At 46.6% G+C, this 16,036-nt stretch overlaps 1 protein-coding gene across 9 annotated transcripts in view; it reads right to left on the reverse strand.

Moving 5' to 3' along the window:
* ASAP1 (ArfGAP with SH3 domain, ankyrin repeat and PH domain 1) overlaps positions 1-16,036 on the reverse strand; it is a 200,101-nt gene that overhangs the window by 149,403 nt on the left and 34,662 nt on the right. For 6 of the 9 annotated variants that reach the window (XM_029062440.2, XM_029062435.2, XM_029062433.2 and 3 more), the window contains exons 1-2: positions 7,686-7,816; positions 6,500-6,626 (exon numbers count right to left, since the gene is read on the reverse strand). In XM_029062440.2, the coding sequence (XP_028918273.1) occupies positions 6,500-6,626; positions 7,686-7,801 (243 nt within the window). In that variant the 5' untranslated portion in view covers positions 7,802-7,816. The other 3 variants (XM_029062437.2, XM_029062438.2, XM_029062436.2) reach the window with 3 other exon arrangements.

Raw genomic sequence — 16,036 nt, forward strand, 5'->3', positions numbered from 1 at the left:
ACAGACAAGTGGTGGAGCTGGGATTAGAACCCAGGTCTTCCTGACCCCCCAGGTCCATGTTCTATCCACTAGATTACACAGCTTCTATTCTCAATTTCATCATTATCATCGTCATCTTTAATAACCATCTGCCGGCTGTCAAGTTTTCCCTTCCTCTGGGCTGGCTGGGAACGGAGTCCGAATGGTAATGGGAAAATGACACCACGCACAGTGTAGCAGTTAAGCATTGTTCTAACCCAATAGGCGACAGCTATGCCACAAAAGAGAAGGGTATTGGCAGTGTGGAGCTCAGACTGTAAGTTGCTTGTGGGTAGGAAACACGTCTACCATGAACTCTGTTTCATGTACTCTCCCAAATGCTTAATCCAGTGCTCTGCCCATAGTAAACGCTCAATAAATACCACTGACTAAAGCCACAACCAAAATAGCCAACACAGCACCCCAAGAAGCTACCTCTGACCACCAGATGCCAGAAATACAAAACTGACAGCTGGCCCCGGGGAGAGGAAGGACAAAGAGGGAATGGGAAGACAATCTAAAACCACGTTCGCTTTAGGAGCGCTTGCCCCAAAATAGGATTCCTTGTGGTCTCAGATTCCAAACTGTAATTAGCAAATGACGCGATAATGCTCACTGCACTCTCTTGTAGGTGGCACCGTAAAACACTTCCTCTCCCCACAACCAAGAAAAAAGGTGGCAACCAAATACCTGCATGTATTAAATATTCCCAGAACACCCAGTGAAATTGCCATGGATTCAGGCAGCAACTCCTAAGTCAAAGGCATTTTGAGAGTTGGGCGAAAGAGACCAGACTGTGTGGTCTGCACCAGGAAGATTTCTTAGGACACAGGAAGAGCAGTAACAGGTCAAAGAGTGAACAGAGAATGGCTTCTCTAGAGAACAACAGCAAGACCACTATTCTGCAAGCAGCATAGCCTAGTAGATACAGCATGTGCCTAGGAGTCAAAAGTTCTAATCCCAGCTCTGCCACTTGTCTGTTATGTGACCTTGGGTGAGTCACTTCACTTCTCTGTGCCTCTGTTCCCTCATCCGTAAAATGGGGATTAAGACTGTGAGCCCCACATGGGACATGGATGTGCCCAACCTGATTATCCTGTATCTACCCCAGTGCTTAAAACAGTGCCTGGCATACAGTAAAACAAAACAAAACAAAAAAACACCCATTAAACCCATCCTCAAAGGTGAGAGTTAATAGCCTTCCCTGATGAGATGGAAGTCAACAGGGACAACTCCCCCTTGAATCAACCTGGCCGGAATTCATCTGGCCCTCTCATCCACATCTCCTCTCTAGGCTGTAAAGTCATCTGGGGCAGGGAACCTGTCTACCAACTCAATTGCATTGTGCCCCCTCTCAAGTGCTTAGTAAAGTGCTCCGCAAACAGTAAAAATTGCCATTAATTGATCAGACCCTGATTTTTAAAAACCCAGTAACAGATGAGAAGCTACAGTTCTCAAATCTTAACTCACGCCTCATTTTCTGTTTTAGTTTTGTTTTAAAACAAGGGTTTTGAAGTAGCTTCAGTAAGAACTAGTGACCTATGGAAATTGAAGTTGGCATTTTGTGGGGGCCTCAGGGATGGTAACCCAACTCTTATAATTCAAGTATCATCATTTCAAGTGAGCTTCAGAAACCAGCGCTGAAAGGAAATCTTCAGCCTTCTCTATATAATGACCAGTGAGTAATATTAATCACGGTAACCATTTACTGTGCACTAAATGCTGGGGGAGCTACAAGATAACCAGATTTCAGATCTTTTATCCAGGTGAAACTGTTCTTATTCAATGACAATGAGCATTTACCTACTCCCTACTTAAAAGGTTAAAATGGGATGCCATGCTACTACTAATAATCTCTGTGGTATTTGTTAAGCACTTACTATGTGCCAAGCACTGTGACAGACACAAGATAATCATATTGGACATAGTCCCTGTCCCTCACAACGTTTGTAGTCTAAGAAAGAGGGAGAGCAGGTCTGTAATCCCTAGGAAACTGAGGCACAGGGAAGTAAAGTGATTGGCCCAAGGGCCAATTAAAACCCAGGACACCTGATTCCCAGCTGCATTAGGCCTCGCTGCTTGACACAGACTATTGCACAGTTTGAATCTGCTCTCAGCAAGATCATACAGCTCCCCATTCTAAATCTCGCTAGGAAAAGGTTGCTGTTTTCTTAAGACCCAAATGTATGAGAAAGAGACAGAGACAGAGGGAGAGAGTGATTGAGTCCTTCCCCGATGAAGCAGACCTCTTGCTGGGATTCTCGAGCTGAGTATAGTTTACACATTTCACCTCCAGCCTGTGTACTCCTCCCATTTAAAGCTTCAACTCATGTGAAATAGCTGGACCTCAAAGGAGTCACGAGGAAGACAGTGCAGTGCCATCAGTGCACTGTGGTTATTGAAAAAGCAGCATTCTGGCTTTTTGCTTGGAAAACACATATAAATGTGCACTCCCCTCCTTCTCAGTCGCTCTCTCTTTCCTTAGGAACAAAAGCCTGATCAGTGCAGTCAATAAATTCCATCCCTCACAATCCAGCCTGTTAATTATGACAGGTGAACAAAGGATTCATGGTTAGGTGCAGTGCCTCTGGAAAATAGAGGTAAAACTGCTTCATTCTGTCACTCTGCCATCCCGATATACTTACTAAGTGTTTTTTCCAAGGGAGTCAAAGAGCAAGATTCATCCACTGACTGGGCAATGACAACAATGTGCAGTAGCACTGGTTAAATCACTAATGAGACGGTGAGGATTAAACTAATTGGACAGCCCGACTCCGGAGACTTTGCTAGTATCAATGATTTTGAATCATCTGTTTTAGAACTCCAACTCCGAGCATTAAGTGAGACACAAGGAACGGACATGAAGAGGACAGTGGTCAGAGAAAAGACCTTCCTGGAGAGTCATACAATCCTCCTACCCACTTTCTGGTCTTCTTTGCTTTTCCTCTACAAAAAAAAGTTTCAATAGTTCTGTGCTCCTAATGAGCAAATACTTCAAGCTGCGCTCATAAAATGTCCTAACCTCTTGCTTATGAAATATGGGCCTTACTATTATTGTTATGGTATTTTTAATGGACTTTCAGTGTGTCAAGCACTGTTCTAAGTGCTGGGGTGGATACATGTTAATCAGATCAGACCTGGACCCAGTCTCACAGTTCAAGTAGGAGAACAGACAATGAATCATCATTTTACAGATGAGCTAAGTGAGGCACAGAGAAGTTAAGTGACTTGCCCAAGGTCAATGAGAGAACCAGGATTCAAACCCAGCTCCTCTACCTCCCAGACCCATGCTCTTTCCATTAGGCATTTTATTCTTCTTTGTCCTGTCCGCAGATGTTAAAATGTAATCTCCTTGTGGGCAGGGAAGATATCTGGTGCAGCTGCTTTGTTTTCTCGAAACACTTGGTATAGCACACTGTTCTCTATAGCAGCTCAATATATATCATTGCTACTATAACCACCATTTGCTTTTCGCCCTCCTTGTTAAACATTTCCTTTCTGAAATTCACAATTTAGGAAGCCCACACAAAGCCTTTCCCAACAGTTGGGAAGATAATCCAAAATATGAGTGCCTCTCAATTACTTTATAATTAATTTTTGAGCCAGCTGATACACTTTTGATCTGTTTGTACTTTCTAGTTATGCAATGTAAACGAAAATATTTACATTTTCCAATTTGCAATGGATGAAAAAATGTCATATTAGTAAAGTTCCATTCTTAAAATGGTCTCTAAAATGCATTCATGGGGAATGCAATGTTATAGTACAGCTATACATATGTACATACATGCATCCTCCACCCCCCCCCCCCCCACTACACACACACACAGTTTCTAAAGGACAGGAGACTTAACAGGTTCAGAAAAAAAGTCACTTTATTCCAATACACTCTCAAAATGGGGGAAAAAACACTTTTAGGAGCCTGTTGTCCTATAAATTGCACAAATATTAGATTTTTGAACAGTTTTCTTCCCATTTCCCCCTAGTTCACTGGGCCCAGTTTACACAAAGTGCATGTGCAAATTTCATTTTTCAATCTAATCCTGCCAAACAGTATTCATAACCACACATTATGTCGTGGTATATGCCCTTTGAAAGTGCAAGTTATCCTTGTACTAACAATCCAAGGTGTGGGATTTGAGCAGCTGTATGCCATTTTATTTTAACCCTATTATTTTCTTTGTTCCAAAATAACAGCAGGCCCATAAACTTCATGTCCCTATCATCCACTAAACCAACAGAAAGCAGAAACATTATCTGTCATTTGCAGGATAGAATAGAGGAAAACTGACAACTCTCTGACTTAAAAGATAAGTTCTTTACACTTAGTTCTTTAAACCCACAAATGGCAGCAAAGGCTAGCCAACAATCACCCGCCCTTTAAAGGCATAGGCAGACTTGGAGGAATGAAAAGGATGTACATAGGCAGTCTTGGAGGAATGAAAAGGATGTTCATACAGCAGTCCCTTCTTATTTATCTCAACTTATATTAGCACAACTAGACACACACTACACGCAGTGAGTAGCACTTTTTAATTTCGGGATGTTACAAAGGGCTAATGCAGGGGAGTAACAAAACCAAAAGATTACACCGCGGCTAAAACAGGCCATATCCAAGTAGCACTTTTTTCCACTTTTTACAAAGTGTTGTTGCTGCAATTTGTGACCGCTACCTGGATCCCTACAAGAATTCACAAATAAGCATCAGAACCAAAGCAGCTAGAAATGCAAAGCCTTGAAGTTCACACCTTCCTTCCACACCGTGAATAGGTGGGGGGGCCCTAGTGAATGGGGGTGTGACCGCCAGGTCTTTTAATTTGGGGACCATGGCTATTTTTAACAAAAAGCTATAAAAGTTTCAAGATGGGTGTTAAAGTCAATTCTCAACTCCCACCCCCAAAAATATCTTGCTGCAGAGGTACTGGCTTACAAATACTAACGGGGTGCTAATCATTCTAAGCACAGGCTGGGAAACAGATCAGTAAACTGAAGAATCAACACACGCACACAATAATCCATCCAGGATACATTTCAACTCCACTCCCAACTTTCTAGCAATGTCATTTTCCACCGCTCAAGCGATTTTACGGGAGAGCTGAGTGTGGCAAACATTAAATCATGCAGCACTGACTGCCAAGATACCCGTCAGCGCCCATTCTCACTTCCCCAACGTTCAGCTTCTCCTTTTCATGCCTACCCGCAACCCCTGGGGTCGGGGGAGAAGAGGTGTGACTTGTTTCTACAAGTCACCTTGCAGCTGCCCCTGCTTCCCCGTTGGCAGGTCTCCACTAAGAGCGGATGTGCTCTCTTACAGCATCACCCACCCTGGTGCCAGCCTCCCTCTTCACAATGTCAGATCATCCTGCAGCAGCAGCACAGCAGCACTTATTACTGTGCATTAATGTCTCCCAATCTTCCTTTTCTCTATCTCTCTCTCTCTCACACACACAAAGCCTAACAATCCACACTCGCTTTTTTCAAAGCACACAACAGTGCAAGCCTAGCAGTCCCCTCACGCCTTTTCAAACACACACACACCCTATTCAAGCCCAGCAATCCTCACTTGCTTTTTTCAAACGTAGACACAGTGAAAGCCTAGCACTCTTGCTTTTGCTTTTTCAGCCACACTCAGACACCCAAAAAACAAACCTTAAAAGACATTAAAAAAACAAAAAACAACTCAGCTGGGGTAGAACTCCCCTTCCACTCCGTTGAAGATGGAGTGAGTGGTGGGAAGAGAGGTGGAATTGAAGAAACGGTTGCGGCCTGAGCATCTTCGGTTTATACCTCCTGCAGTCTTCCAGTTGGGTTTATTTTGGTCCGAAAACCCTCTAAGGCTTCCTTAAATCGAATGACAGGGAACAACCATCGCTCACAGTGACTTCAAGTCTCTATCTCCTCTTTTTGAGATGGGATGCTGAGGTCAGGCCTCACCCAGGGCCCAATTTTTGGCTCTCTGGCCGGGCAGATACAGGCCACTCTGGTCCCACGGGGGGGGGGGAGGGGAAGAGATGGGGTGGAAGGGGGGGAAAAAGAGGGGGATCCCTGCCCATTTTGCTCAGGACCCAAACTCACCCCCTCCCCTCTTTCTCTAAGCACTTGGTGGGCTGTTGCAAGGCGTCCCCGAGGTGTCCTAAGTTTGCAGGGATGGGACTGACTGCAGGGCCTCCTGCAGAGAGGCAGGCAGGCAGGGACGGAGGGGGGGGATTTGGGGAAGGGACTGTGTGTCGTGCATGTGTGTTTGTGTCGTGTATGTGTGTGTCGTGCATGTGTGTGTCGTGTCTATGTGTGTCTGTGTCGTGCATGTGGGTGTCGTGTCTGGGTCGTGCATGTGTGTACGTGTGTCTGGGTCGTGTACGTGTATCCGTGTGTGCATCCATGTGAGGTGCATGTGTGTACGTGTGTCTGGGTCGTGTATGTGTATCTGTGTGTGCATCCATGTGTCGTGCATGTGTGTATACGTGTGTTGTGTGCGTGTTACCTCTTCCAGCAGGGTGACGGTGTTCCTGCAGTTGTGCAGCCGGGTGGTGAAGCTGGACGTGGTGGGCGAGTTGTAATCCTCGGTGGTCTCGGCGATGAACTCGGACACGCTGATCTGGTCCGGCATCCTGCCCGGGGGGCCAAACACAAACGGAGGCGGCGGGGGGTGAGGTCGGCGAAATGGGGCGGCGAGCCGGAGGGGCGGCTCATCCACGCCCCCCTCCCCAGCCCAGCCCCGCCCGGTCGGTCCTGGGCACCTCGCCCTCCCTCCAAGCTCTTCTGCTGGAGGGATGCAGTGCTCCGGAGGAGGGATTGCGGTGCTCCGGAGGAGGGATTGCAGTGCTCCGGAGGAAGGATTGCAATGCTCCGGGCGAGCTGCTGCAGTGCTCCGGGCGAGCTGCTGCAATGCTCCGGGCGAGCTGCTGCAATGCTCCGGACGAGCTGCTGCAATGCTCCGGGCTTGCAACGCTCCGGACGAGCTGCTGCAGAGCTCCGGACGAGCTGCTGCGGTGCTCCGGACGAGGGATTGCGGGGCTCCACCCGCTCAGACGCCCAGGGGGGCGAGCGACGGGACCGGCGTCTCCCTGCACATCCCGGAGGCCTCCCCGTAAGCGGCGGCTCCGGCTCCCTGGGCCCGGAGGGGCTCGGGATGCAAAAAGGGGGAGAGGTGCAATGCTGGAAAAAAAAAAAAAAACAACAACCGGGGGGCGTCGGCTGCGGGGGGAGTCGCGATACCTCCCCGACACGCTGACAGTCGCGACAGGACCGAGCACACACTCCTCTGCTCCGCTCCCCGCAACAGTCACGGGGACAAACAAGGAAGTGTTCTGCGCAGGCGCCAAACCCTCCCCCCCCCCAACTTTAACCCCCTCCCCCAACCTCGCCCCCTCCCCCCCTTGCCCATCTTCCCCTCTAAAACGCCCAGTGGAGCTCAGCTTTTGCAGCGCACCCTCTGCTACCTCCCCCCTGGACATCCAACCCCTTTTTTCCCCGCGGGGCAGAATTTTTCTTTTTTTTAAAACAAAAAAGGGGAGCTCGAAGCAAAAAGAAAAAAAGCAACCTTCCCTTTCTTCCCCCCCCTTCCTGCACCGATGCGGACCACCCTGAGCTCGGGGAGAGAAGATTTCGAGGTCCTACGGTTGCATCTCCTGAAACGTTTCCAAAAAGGAAAAAAAAAAAAAACTCACACTCCGAAAACGTTCGTGCAAAAGGGGAAGCCGTTAGGAGGAAAGCCGCGCAAAGGGGGCGAAAAGAGGAGGAGGAGGTAGTCTTTCTTGCATAATAAGGAGCTACAGCGTATCATTAATACGTTTTCTGGGTCGGTCCCCCATCCACACCGATCTCCCTTCGTTCTCCCCGCCTCCAAACCCTTCCTCCTTCCCTCCACCCCCTTTCCAGGGTGCACGGTTGTCTCTACTGGGCTTTGCTAGCATGTTTTACTGGAACTCCAAAGGCTAAATGCAGACGAAGGGAAAATTCAAAGTTTTTTGCATATTTTCACTTGCAGTGAAAGTTTTTTTAGTTTTTTTTTTTAAAATCGGAAAAAGACGGTCCAGGAAGTGAGGCAAGCTTATCCTGGAGGGCAAGTGGCATACAAAATTAAGCAGATGCGAGACAGATTTTTATGAAAAAAGTACCAACAGATTGCTCATTTTCTCTGCCACTGCAGATGGCTATTTTTTAACTAGCTCAATCCATTTAGTTCAGCAGATCTATTTAATTCCTTAGAGTTGATTGCTGATACTTGAAACATTACTTAGCACTGCTTAAAAAGTGCTGCGTGATGATTGATTTGTTCACCTAAATGCATCCGTAGGCTTTTGTCGGCCTACTATTTAGAACAAACATGAGCCCGTTGAAAATTGCATCCACATCTTCAGTGAGATCGAACACCCCGCGATATTCAGATCGATAGATTGTTAGCCTACTTCCTAGATATAAACCATTCCATCTAAGCAGCCAGATACATCTCAAGGGCAACGCTGCAGGCTTCTTAAAGGGCCTGGTTCTGCCAGCTAGTAATCACAGGAGCCAACTGTTCATTGTAGGTGGTCCACATCCTACCGCTGTCCTGGAATGCCCTCCCTTCTCACCTCCGCCAAACTAACTCTCTTCCCCTCTTCAAAGCCCTACTGAGAGCTCACCTCCTCCGAGAGGCCTTCCCAGACTGAGCTACCCCCTTTTCCCTCTGCGCCCTCTGCTCCTCCCCCTTCCCCCTTCACCTCCCCTCAGCTAAGCCCCCTTTCCCTCTGCTCCTCCCCCTCCCCTCAGCACTGTGCTCATTTATATATATTGCTCATTTGTATATATTTTTTATTACCCTTTTTATTTTGTTAATGAGGTGTACATCCCCTTGATTGTATTTATAGTGATAATGTCTTGTTTTTGTTTCGTTCTGTTTTGCTCTGCCATCTGTCTCTCCCCTTTGGACTGTGAGCCCGTCACTGGGCAGGGATTGTCTCTGTTGCCAAATTGTACACTCCAAGCGCTGAGTACGGTGCTCTGCATATAGTAGGTGCTCAATAAATACTATTGAATGAATGAATGAATTGGAAGGGACCCAAAAGACCCACTCTGGGGTCCTTTCAGCATAGTTGAGAAACACCCGGGTCTTCCAGGAGACCAGAGGAAGTAAGGCTGGGAGGCTAGTCCAAACAGCTGTGACTGTAAGACAATGGTGTCTTCCCACAGCTGGAAATGAGTGGGGGAATTCCCCTTCCACGACCCCCTCCTCCAGAGATGTGTGTCCATTGCTTGTTACGGCAAACTCGGCTGACTGGTGACTGAGATAAACTATCTCCATAAACCCAGGAAGTCTCCACATGGGAAGTACTTGATATGCTTATATCTCTCTTTTCCCTGGGATATAGGTTGGGGACACTCTAGTTGGATCAAAGAAAAGGTAAAGAGGTTAGGCTTTTAACCTCATCTTTAGTCTCCTAAACATTTAGTACAGGGCACTGTAGGTGTTCAATAAATTCTATTGGTGGATTAATCATCCCTATTATGAGGTTGACTCATGGTGATTTCATTCTTTAATGATATTTATTCAGCATTTACTATGTACCAGGCATTGTATTTAGCACTGGGTAGACAAAGGCTAGACAGGTTCGACACAGTCCATGTCCTTCATGGGGCTCACAGTCTTAATCCCCATTTTACAGATGAGGTAACTGAGGCATAGAGCGGTTAAATAACTTACCCAAGGTCAAACAGCAGACAAGTGGCAGAGCAGGAATTAGAACCCAGATCCTTCTGATTCCCAGGCCCATGTACTATCCACCAGGCAACACTGTTGGATTTTAGGCTCCCTGAAGGCAAGGAGCCTGTGCCTTGCTGCTGTTCTAAGTGCTGAAATTTAGTCAACACCCTAAAAATAAATACCACTGATGGATCACCACCATTATGAGGTCTTGACTATATGTGGTTACCATCTTGTTGATGATGACCCAGATTTTAGCCTGCCAGCAGGACACAGTCTACTGAGCCACCCATGACCCAGATTTTAGCCTGCCAGCAGGACACAGTCTACTGAGCCACCCTTGCCAGGGTGAAATCCCTGCTCAACAACCAGTCTAGGTTGGCATCAGGAGTGAAGGGAGAAGGGAAGTCTTTTAGGAGCGAGTAGGAACGTCCTATCCTTCAAATTGGCCTGAAAGGCTTTTTGATAGAAGAATGAATTCCTCTGATCTTCAGGCTTTTCCATCTGATCTCCTGGAAGTTACAACCACAAATCCTCACCAGCATTCTGGCACAACAAAACTCACCCCTGTCTCTTCCCTCCCCATTCCCACCCCTCCCCTCTTTCTTCCCCTTTCTTACCTTCTCTCCCAGCTTCTCTCTCTCTCCACATCCACACTAATGCTGAGAGAGGAGATTTCACACTGATGCCAGCAGTGATTTGTGCCCCTTCCACATATCTGCCCTTCTCCCCCTGCAATCACTCAGCCATTGGCCCACTCCTCTTCCATTCCTGCCACTAACACAGGTGAGGGCCTTCAGAACTGTTCCAGTCCTGGGGAGGTTTCCGCCATCTAGTTGTTTGTAAATAAGGATGGTGCCTGGACCCGCCGATCCTTGGAGGAGTCCTCGTATTCCACCCTCCAATACCTGTGTTTCGCTATTTTGTTTTACATTGTTATCTTGCGTCGAAATTTTAAAAAAAATTCAATGGTTTGGTTCTATGAGTCTGTTTGCCCCCATTAAGGATGAGAGCCTACATGGGGCAGGGATGCCTTCCATCTGTTTATCTTGTAACTACTCCAATTTTAACACAGTGCTTTGCTCATTGTAACCATTTAATAAATACCATATTATTACTACTATTACAACTACCATAACTATCATCCAAGCCATCTGATGTGGAAGGGCCTGGCATACGCTTCTTCCCTCCCTCCACCTCCTCCTCTAGCTCACCTCCTTTTCTTCTCCCACCTTCTGAGCCTCTTCCTCCTCTCCCCTACTCCAGCTCCTAATAATACTTGTGATATTTGTTAAGCGCCTACTATGTACTAAGCACTAGGGTAGATACAAGATAATCACGTTGGACACAGTCCCTGTCCCAAATGGGGCTCCGAGTCTAAGAGGGAGGGTGAACAGGTAATGAATTCTCATTATACAGATGAGGAAACTGAGGCCTGGAGAAGTGGAGTAACTTGCCCAAGGTCATACAACACTCAATTAGTAGAGTTGGGATTAGATTGCAGGTCCTCTGACTCCCAGGCTATGCTCCTCTCCCCCATTTGCCCTTCCCCTCCCTCTTCTCCCTCTTGAGAAGCAGCGTGGCTCCGTGGAAAGAGCATGGGCTTTGGAGTCAAGGCTCATGAGTTCGAATCCCAGCTCTGCCACTTGGCTGTGTGACTGTGGGCAAGTCACTTAACTTCTCTGTGCCTCAGTTCCCTCATCTGTAAAATGGGGATTAAGACTGTGATCCCCACGTGGGACGACCTGATTCCCCTATGTCTACCCCAGCGCTTAGAACAGTGCTTGGCACATAGTAAGCGCTTAACAAATACCAACATTATTCTCCCTTTTCCTCTCTTTTTTCTCCAAGCCCTGCCCCACCACTTGAAGCCCATCCCACTAGAGAGCCCATTTCTCCTGGAGAAGACTTCCTCAATCCCAAGACCAGCCATACATCCAAGGTGTCACCCAGAGAAGGGCAACAGAGCACCCCATCCTACTTCTCCCCCCGCCTCCCCCTCCCCCTGCTCACCCCAGGAGTCCTCGGGAGTGCCTGGGCAAGCCCCAGTTCCAGCCAATGGGCTGCTTCTCCCCCTTTTTCCCACTGGCCCAGCTTCTTCCCCCCAGGGGCCACCCAAAAGCCACCCCAAAGTTACCATTACCCCAGAATTCACTATTTTAAGGTCGTTGGTCTCCCCAGGCTTATTATCTTTCCATTCATTCATTCAATAGTATTTATTGAGCACTTACTATGTGCAGAGCACTGTACTAAGCGCTTGGAATGTACAAGTCGGCAAGATAGAGACAGTCCCTGCCCTTTGATGGGCTTACAGTCTAATCGACTCAACCGACAGGCCTGGGATCCCATCTGCCATTCTCTCCCCACCCCAAACCCAACCTTCCACACCACACCAGGGGATTACATCACCAGGGCCAGACCTGCGTCAGACACATGCCTTATTTAACAGCATAAAGGAAGGATTTCAGAGAGATGCCCCAAAACAAAGACATTAAGGCTGGGGCTGCTTAATGTCCACCTAGGCAAAATGAAATGGAGAACTGAGCATTCAGCCAGCATATCTGATCAATAGCGAGAGACAGACAGACAGACACAGCTCAGACAGGGCCTAGGCATTGTTGCAGCTCTAGCGGGACTGCCAATTATGTGCCCCTCCCCATCCAGGGCTATTTTTAGAGTAGCACTGCCTACCTAAATAGGAGCATATCCAGCCCTAGGGCTTGGGCAGGCATAGCCTTGCACCTCCTGACTGCTAATTCTCAGTACAGTGCTCTGCTCATAGTAAGTGCTCAATAAATGTAATTGACTGATTCTCTTCTCCAGCTTCCAGAACACGCACTGCCTCCAGTGCCACAGTGGCTTAATTAAGTGATGGATCAATTGATGGATTGATTAATCCTCCTCCAGTGCCAGGGCTTCTTTTCGGTGCCACTGCCCTTATGGGATTTGGCAATTTGGGTCTAATCAGAAGGAAAGTGGTGTAGGGGAAGAAGGCTAGTCACAGGGCAGTGTGAACACTGAGGGCAGTGTTCATATCTTGTATTTCTTCAGTATTTTACCAAGTACTTTCTCGATTTGTAATTTATTTTTTAGTCCGTCTCCCCAATTAGATTGTAAGGTGCTTAAGGGCAGGGAATCCATCTACCAACTTTGCTGTATTTATTTCATGCTCCCAAGCACTCCTTGCCTTTGGCTTTAAAGTACTCAATCTGCTTGCCCCCTCCTACCTTACCTTCCTGATGTCCCACTTCAGCCCAGCACACACATTTCACTCCTCTAGCACCAGTTTGCTCACTGAGCCTCAATCTCATCACCACCACCAACTCCTTTCCCAGTCCTCCCTCTGGCCCGGAACTCCCTCCCCCTCCATATATGCCAGACCACCACTGTCTCCACCTTCAAAGCCTTATTAAAGTCACATCTACTCCAAGAGGCCTTCTCCATTTAAGTCCTCTTTTCCCCTAACTCCTTCCCCTTCTGCGTCATCTATTTACTTGGACCTGAACCCTTTGGGCACTTGCTATTCAAGTAAAACACGATAAGCAACCTGACCTAGTGGATAGAACATAGGCCTGGGAGTCAGAAGGACCAGGGTTCTAATCCCGGCTCCGTCACTTGTCTGTTATGTGACCTTGGGCAAGTCACTTTTCTGTGCCTCAGTTACCTCATCTGTAAAATGGGGATTAAGACTGAGAGCCCCAAGTGGGACATGGACGGTGTCCACTCTTTACTTTGTACCCATCCCAGCACTTAGAACAGCATTTAATAAATACCATTAAAAAAATCCCACCCTCAGCCCCACAGCATTTACGTACATAGCTGTAATTTATTTATATGTCTGCCTCCCCCTCTACACTGTAAGTTTGTTATGGGCTGGGAACATGCCTATAAACCCTAGCTTTTTTTCTTTTTTATGGTATTTGTTAAGTGCTTACTATGTGCCAAGCACTGAGCACTGGAGTAGATACAAATAATCAAGTTGGACATAGTCCCTGTCCCACATGGGGCTCACAGCTCTTTTGTCTTGTGCTCTCCCAAGAGCTTAGAACAGTGGTCTGCAGACAGTAAGTGCTCAATAATTACCACTGATTGATTGCTATAGTGTTTGGCCCACTGTAAGCACTCAATAAATGCCACTGATTGAAGTGTCCTCTACAGCACTCTGCAGACAATAGGAAGTCAATAAAGAAGCATGAATTAGTGGAAAGATCATGGGCCTGAAAGTCAACGGACCTGGATTTGAATCCAGGCTCTGTCACTTATCTGCTGTGTAACCCTGAGCAAGTCACCTCACTGTGCCTCAGTTACCTCAGCTGTAAAATGGAGATTAAATCCACCTCCCTCCTACTAAGGCTGTGAGCCCTGCGGGACAGGGATGGTGTCCAATTTAATTACCTTATATCCACCCCAGTGCTTAGAAGAGTGCCTGGCACAAGGTAAGCACTTAACAAATACCATAATTATTATAATTATTATAAATACTATTGACTGATTGTTGAAGGTGGCGGTCGTTTGAGCCCCTCTCCCCACTTTGAGCACAGCCCTACTCCACCCCATATCTTAAGCCCTGGCTGACACAGAGGGAGAGGATGTGAACAGAGATTTCTATCTCCATGGGAGGATGGATTTAGCATCCGCCCCAATCTTTCTCCTCCACAGCAAATTAGGGTGCAAGGGGAGGGATCCAGCCTACACAATTGGAATCATTCTCTGATCTTCATCCCATTTGGCCATGTAGATGTGGCCAAGCAGTGTTGCATCCTGTTACATCCAGCCAGGAAACTCAGATGCAATGAAGAGCTCCATCTTTTCCTTTCCCCTGGATGTGATTCTCAGGTGTTCAAACGGCAAAACTCCTGCTTGGCTACTGTTTCAGTTTCTTTGGCAGATTAGGCTGTGGCCTCTGCCCCGTCCCCTTAGGATACCCTTCCATAGTCTCCATAATGGGATATTGTATCTTGGTAAATACTTGTGTTTTCTACCTTTGATAGGAATTAGGAATTAACGGTTCTCACCTCCTCCTTCTCTTTCACCACCCGATTTCTCAGCCATAATCCTCTATGAGTTTTAAATCCTGACCCAGGGCAAACTTCTTGTATTTCACAAAGTTTTCCCAAGCAATCTAAAACACGCTTCTAATGTACTGAAACAAACAGACCTTTTGCACCAGTTGGGACGTTGACTGGACTTTAGTACCTGATCTGTTCGTATAGACCTGCAAGTGTTCTTTTCCTATTGAGAAAAACTGGAATGGTCTGAACACGTTGGCTCCCTTTGGCACCATCATCCAAAGCCATGTGTCCAGCAACTGCAAGGGTTTACAGTCTTCTTCTTCCACTAAGCATATCTGAACATAATATGATTATCTATTGCCCTTGGGTTGATGATACTGAAGACGGTGTCTTAAGTCTAAACCTTATAAATCAAAACCAATTTTCTCCAAAGAACCAAGCTACCAATGGGGGATTGATTTGTGAACCAAGGTTCGCTATGCTCTTTTTCCTAAAATTACTCAGAAATCAATTATCATCTGTTAGTAATATAGGAATGTTTTTTCCCTGCCTACTGCTACTTCAACATTTCAGCAGCATCTATCCACTTAAGTCCTCATCCCCTAAGCACTTTACTCTGCCCTCCCCCAGACATCATCATTATTATTATTATATTTGTTAAGCACTTATTATGTTTCTAGCACTGGGGTAGACAGAAGTTAATCAGGTTAGACAAAGTTCCTGTCTCACATGGGGCTCACAGTCTACATGGGAGGCAGAACAGGTATTTTACAGTTGAGGAAACTGAGTTAGTTATAAAGACATTAAGTGCCTTGCCCATGGTCACAGAGCAACTAATTGGTGAGCTGGGATTAGAACCCATGCTCTTTCCACTGGGCTATTCTGCTTCTCTATATCTTTAACTCAGTATCTCTCCATATATTTAATAAAGATATGCTTGTCTTTAAACTCTTGCTTCTCCTTATTTATTTACTGACTCCCCTAGTAGATTATAAAATCCTTGAGAGCAGGAATTGAATCTACCAATTTTAGACTAAGATCATTGTGAGCAGGGAATGTGTCTACCAACTGTGTCACATTGTCCTCTCCAGGGCACTTAGTACAGCGCTCTGCCCATGGTAAGCACTCAATAAATATGACTGACTGATAGATTTCTACTAACTATATTGTACTCTCCCACTTGGCTTAATACAGTGCTCTACACAGAGTAAGTGCCCAATAAATACTAGTGATAGGTAGATTTATTGAAGCAGAGAGGTTCATACTACCATAGCCACCAATTTTTACTTCTTTGGAAGTAAAGTGAATGTTTCAGGTTTCTCTG

This window comes from Ornithorhynchus anatinus, chromosome 4 (assembly GCF_004115215.2).
Source record: "Ornithorhynchus anatinus isolate Pmale09 chromosome 4, mOrnAna1.pri.v4, whole genome shotgun sequence".
Lineage (NCBI taxonomy): Eukaryota > Metazoa > Chordata > Mammalia > Monotremata > Ornithorhynchidae > Ornithorhynchus > Ornithorhynchus anatinus.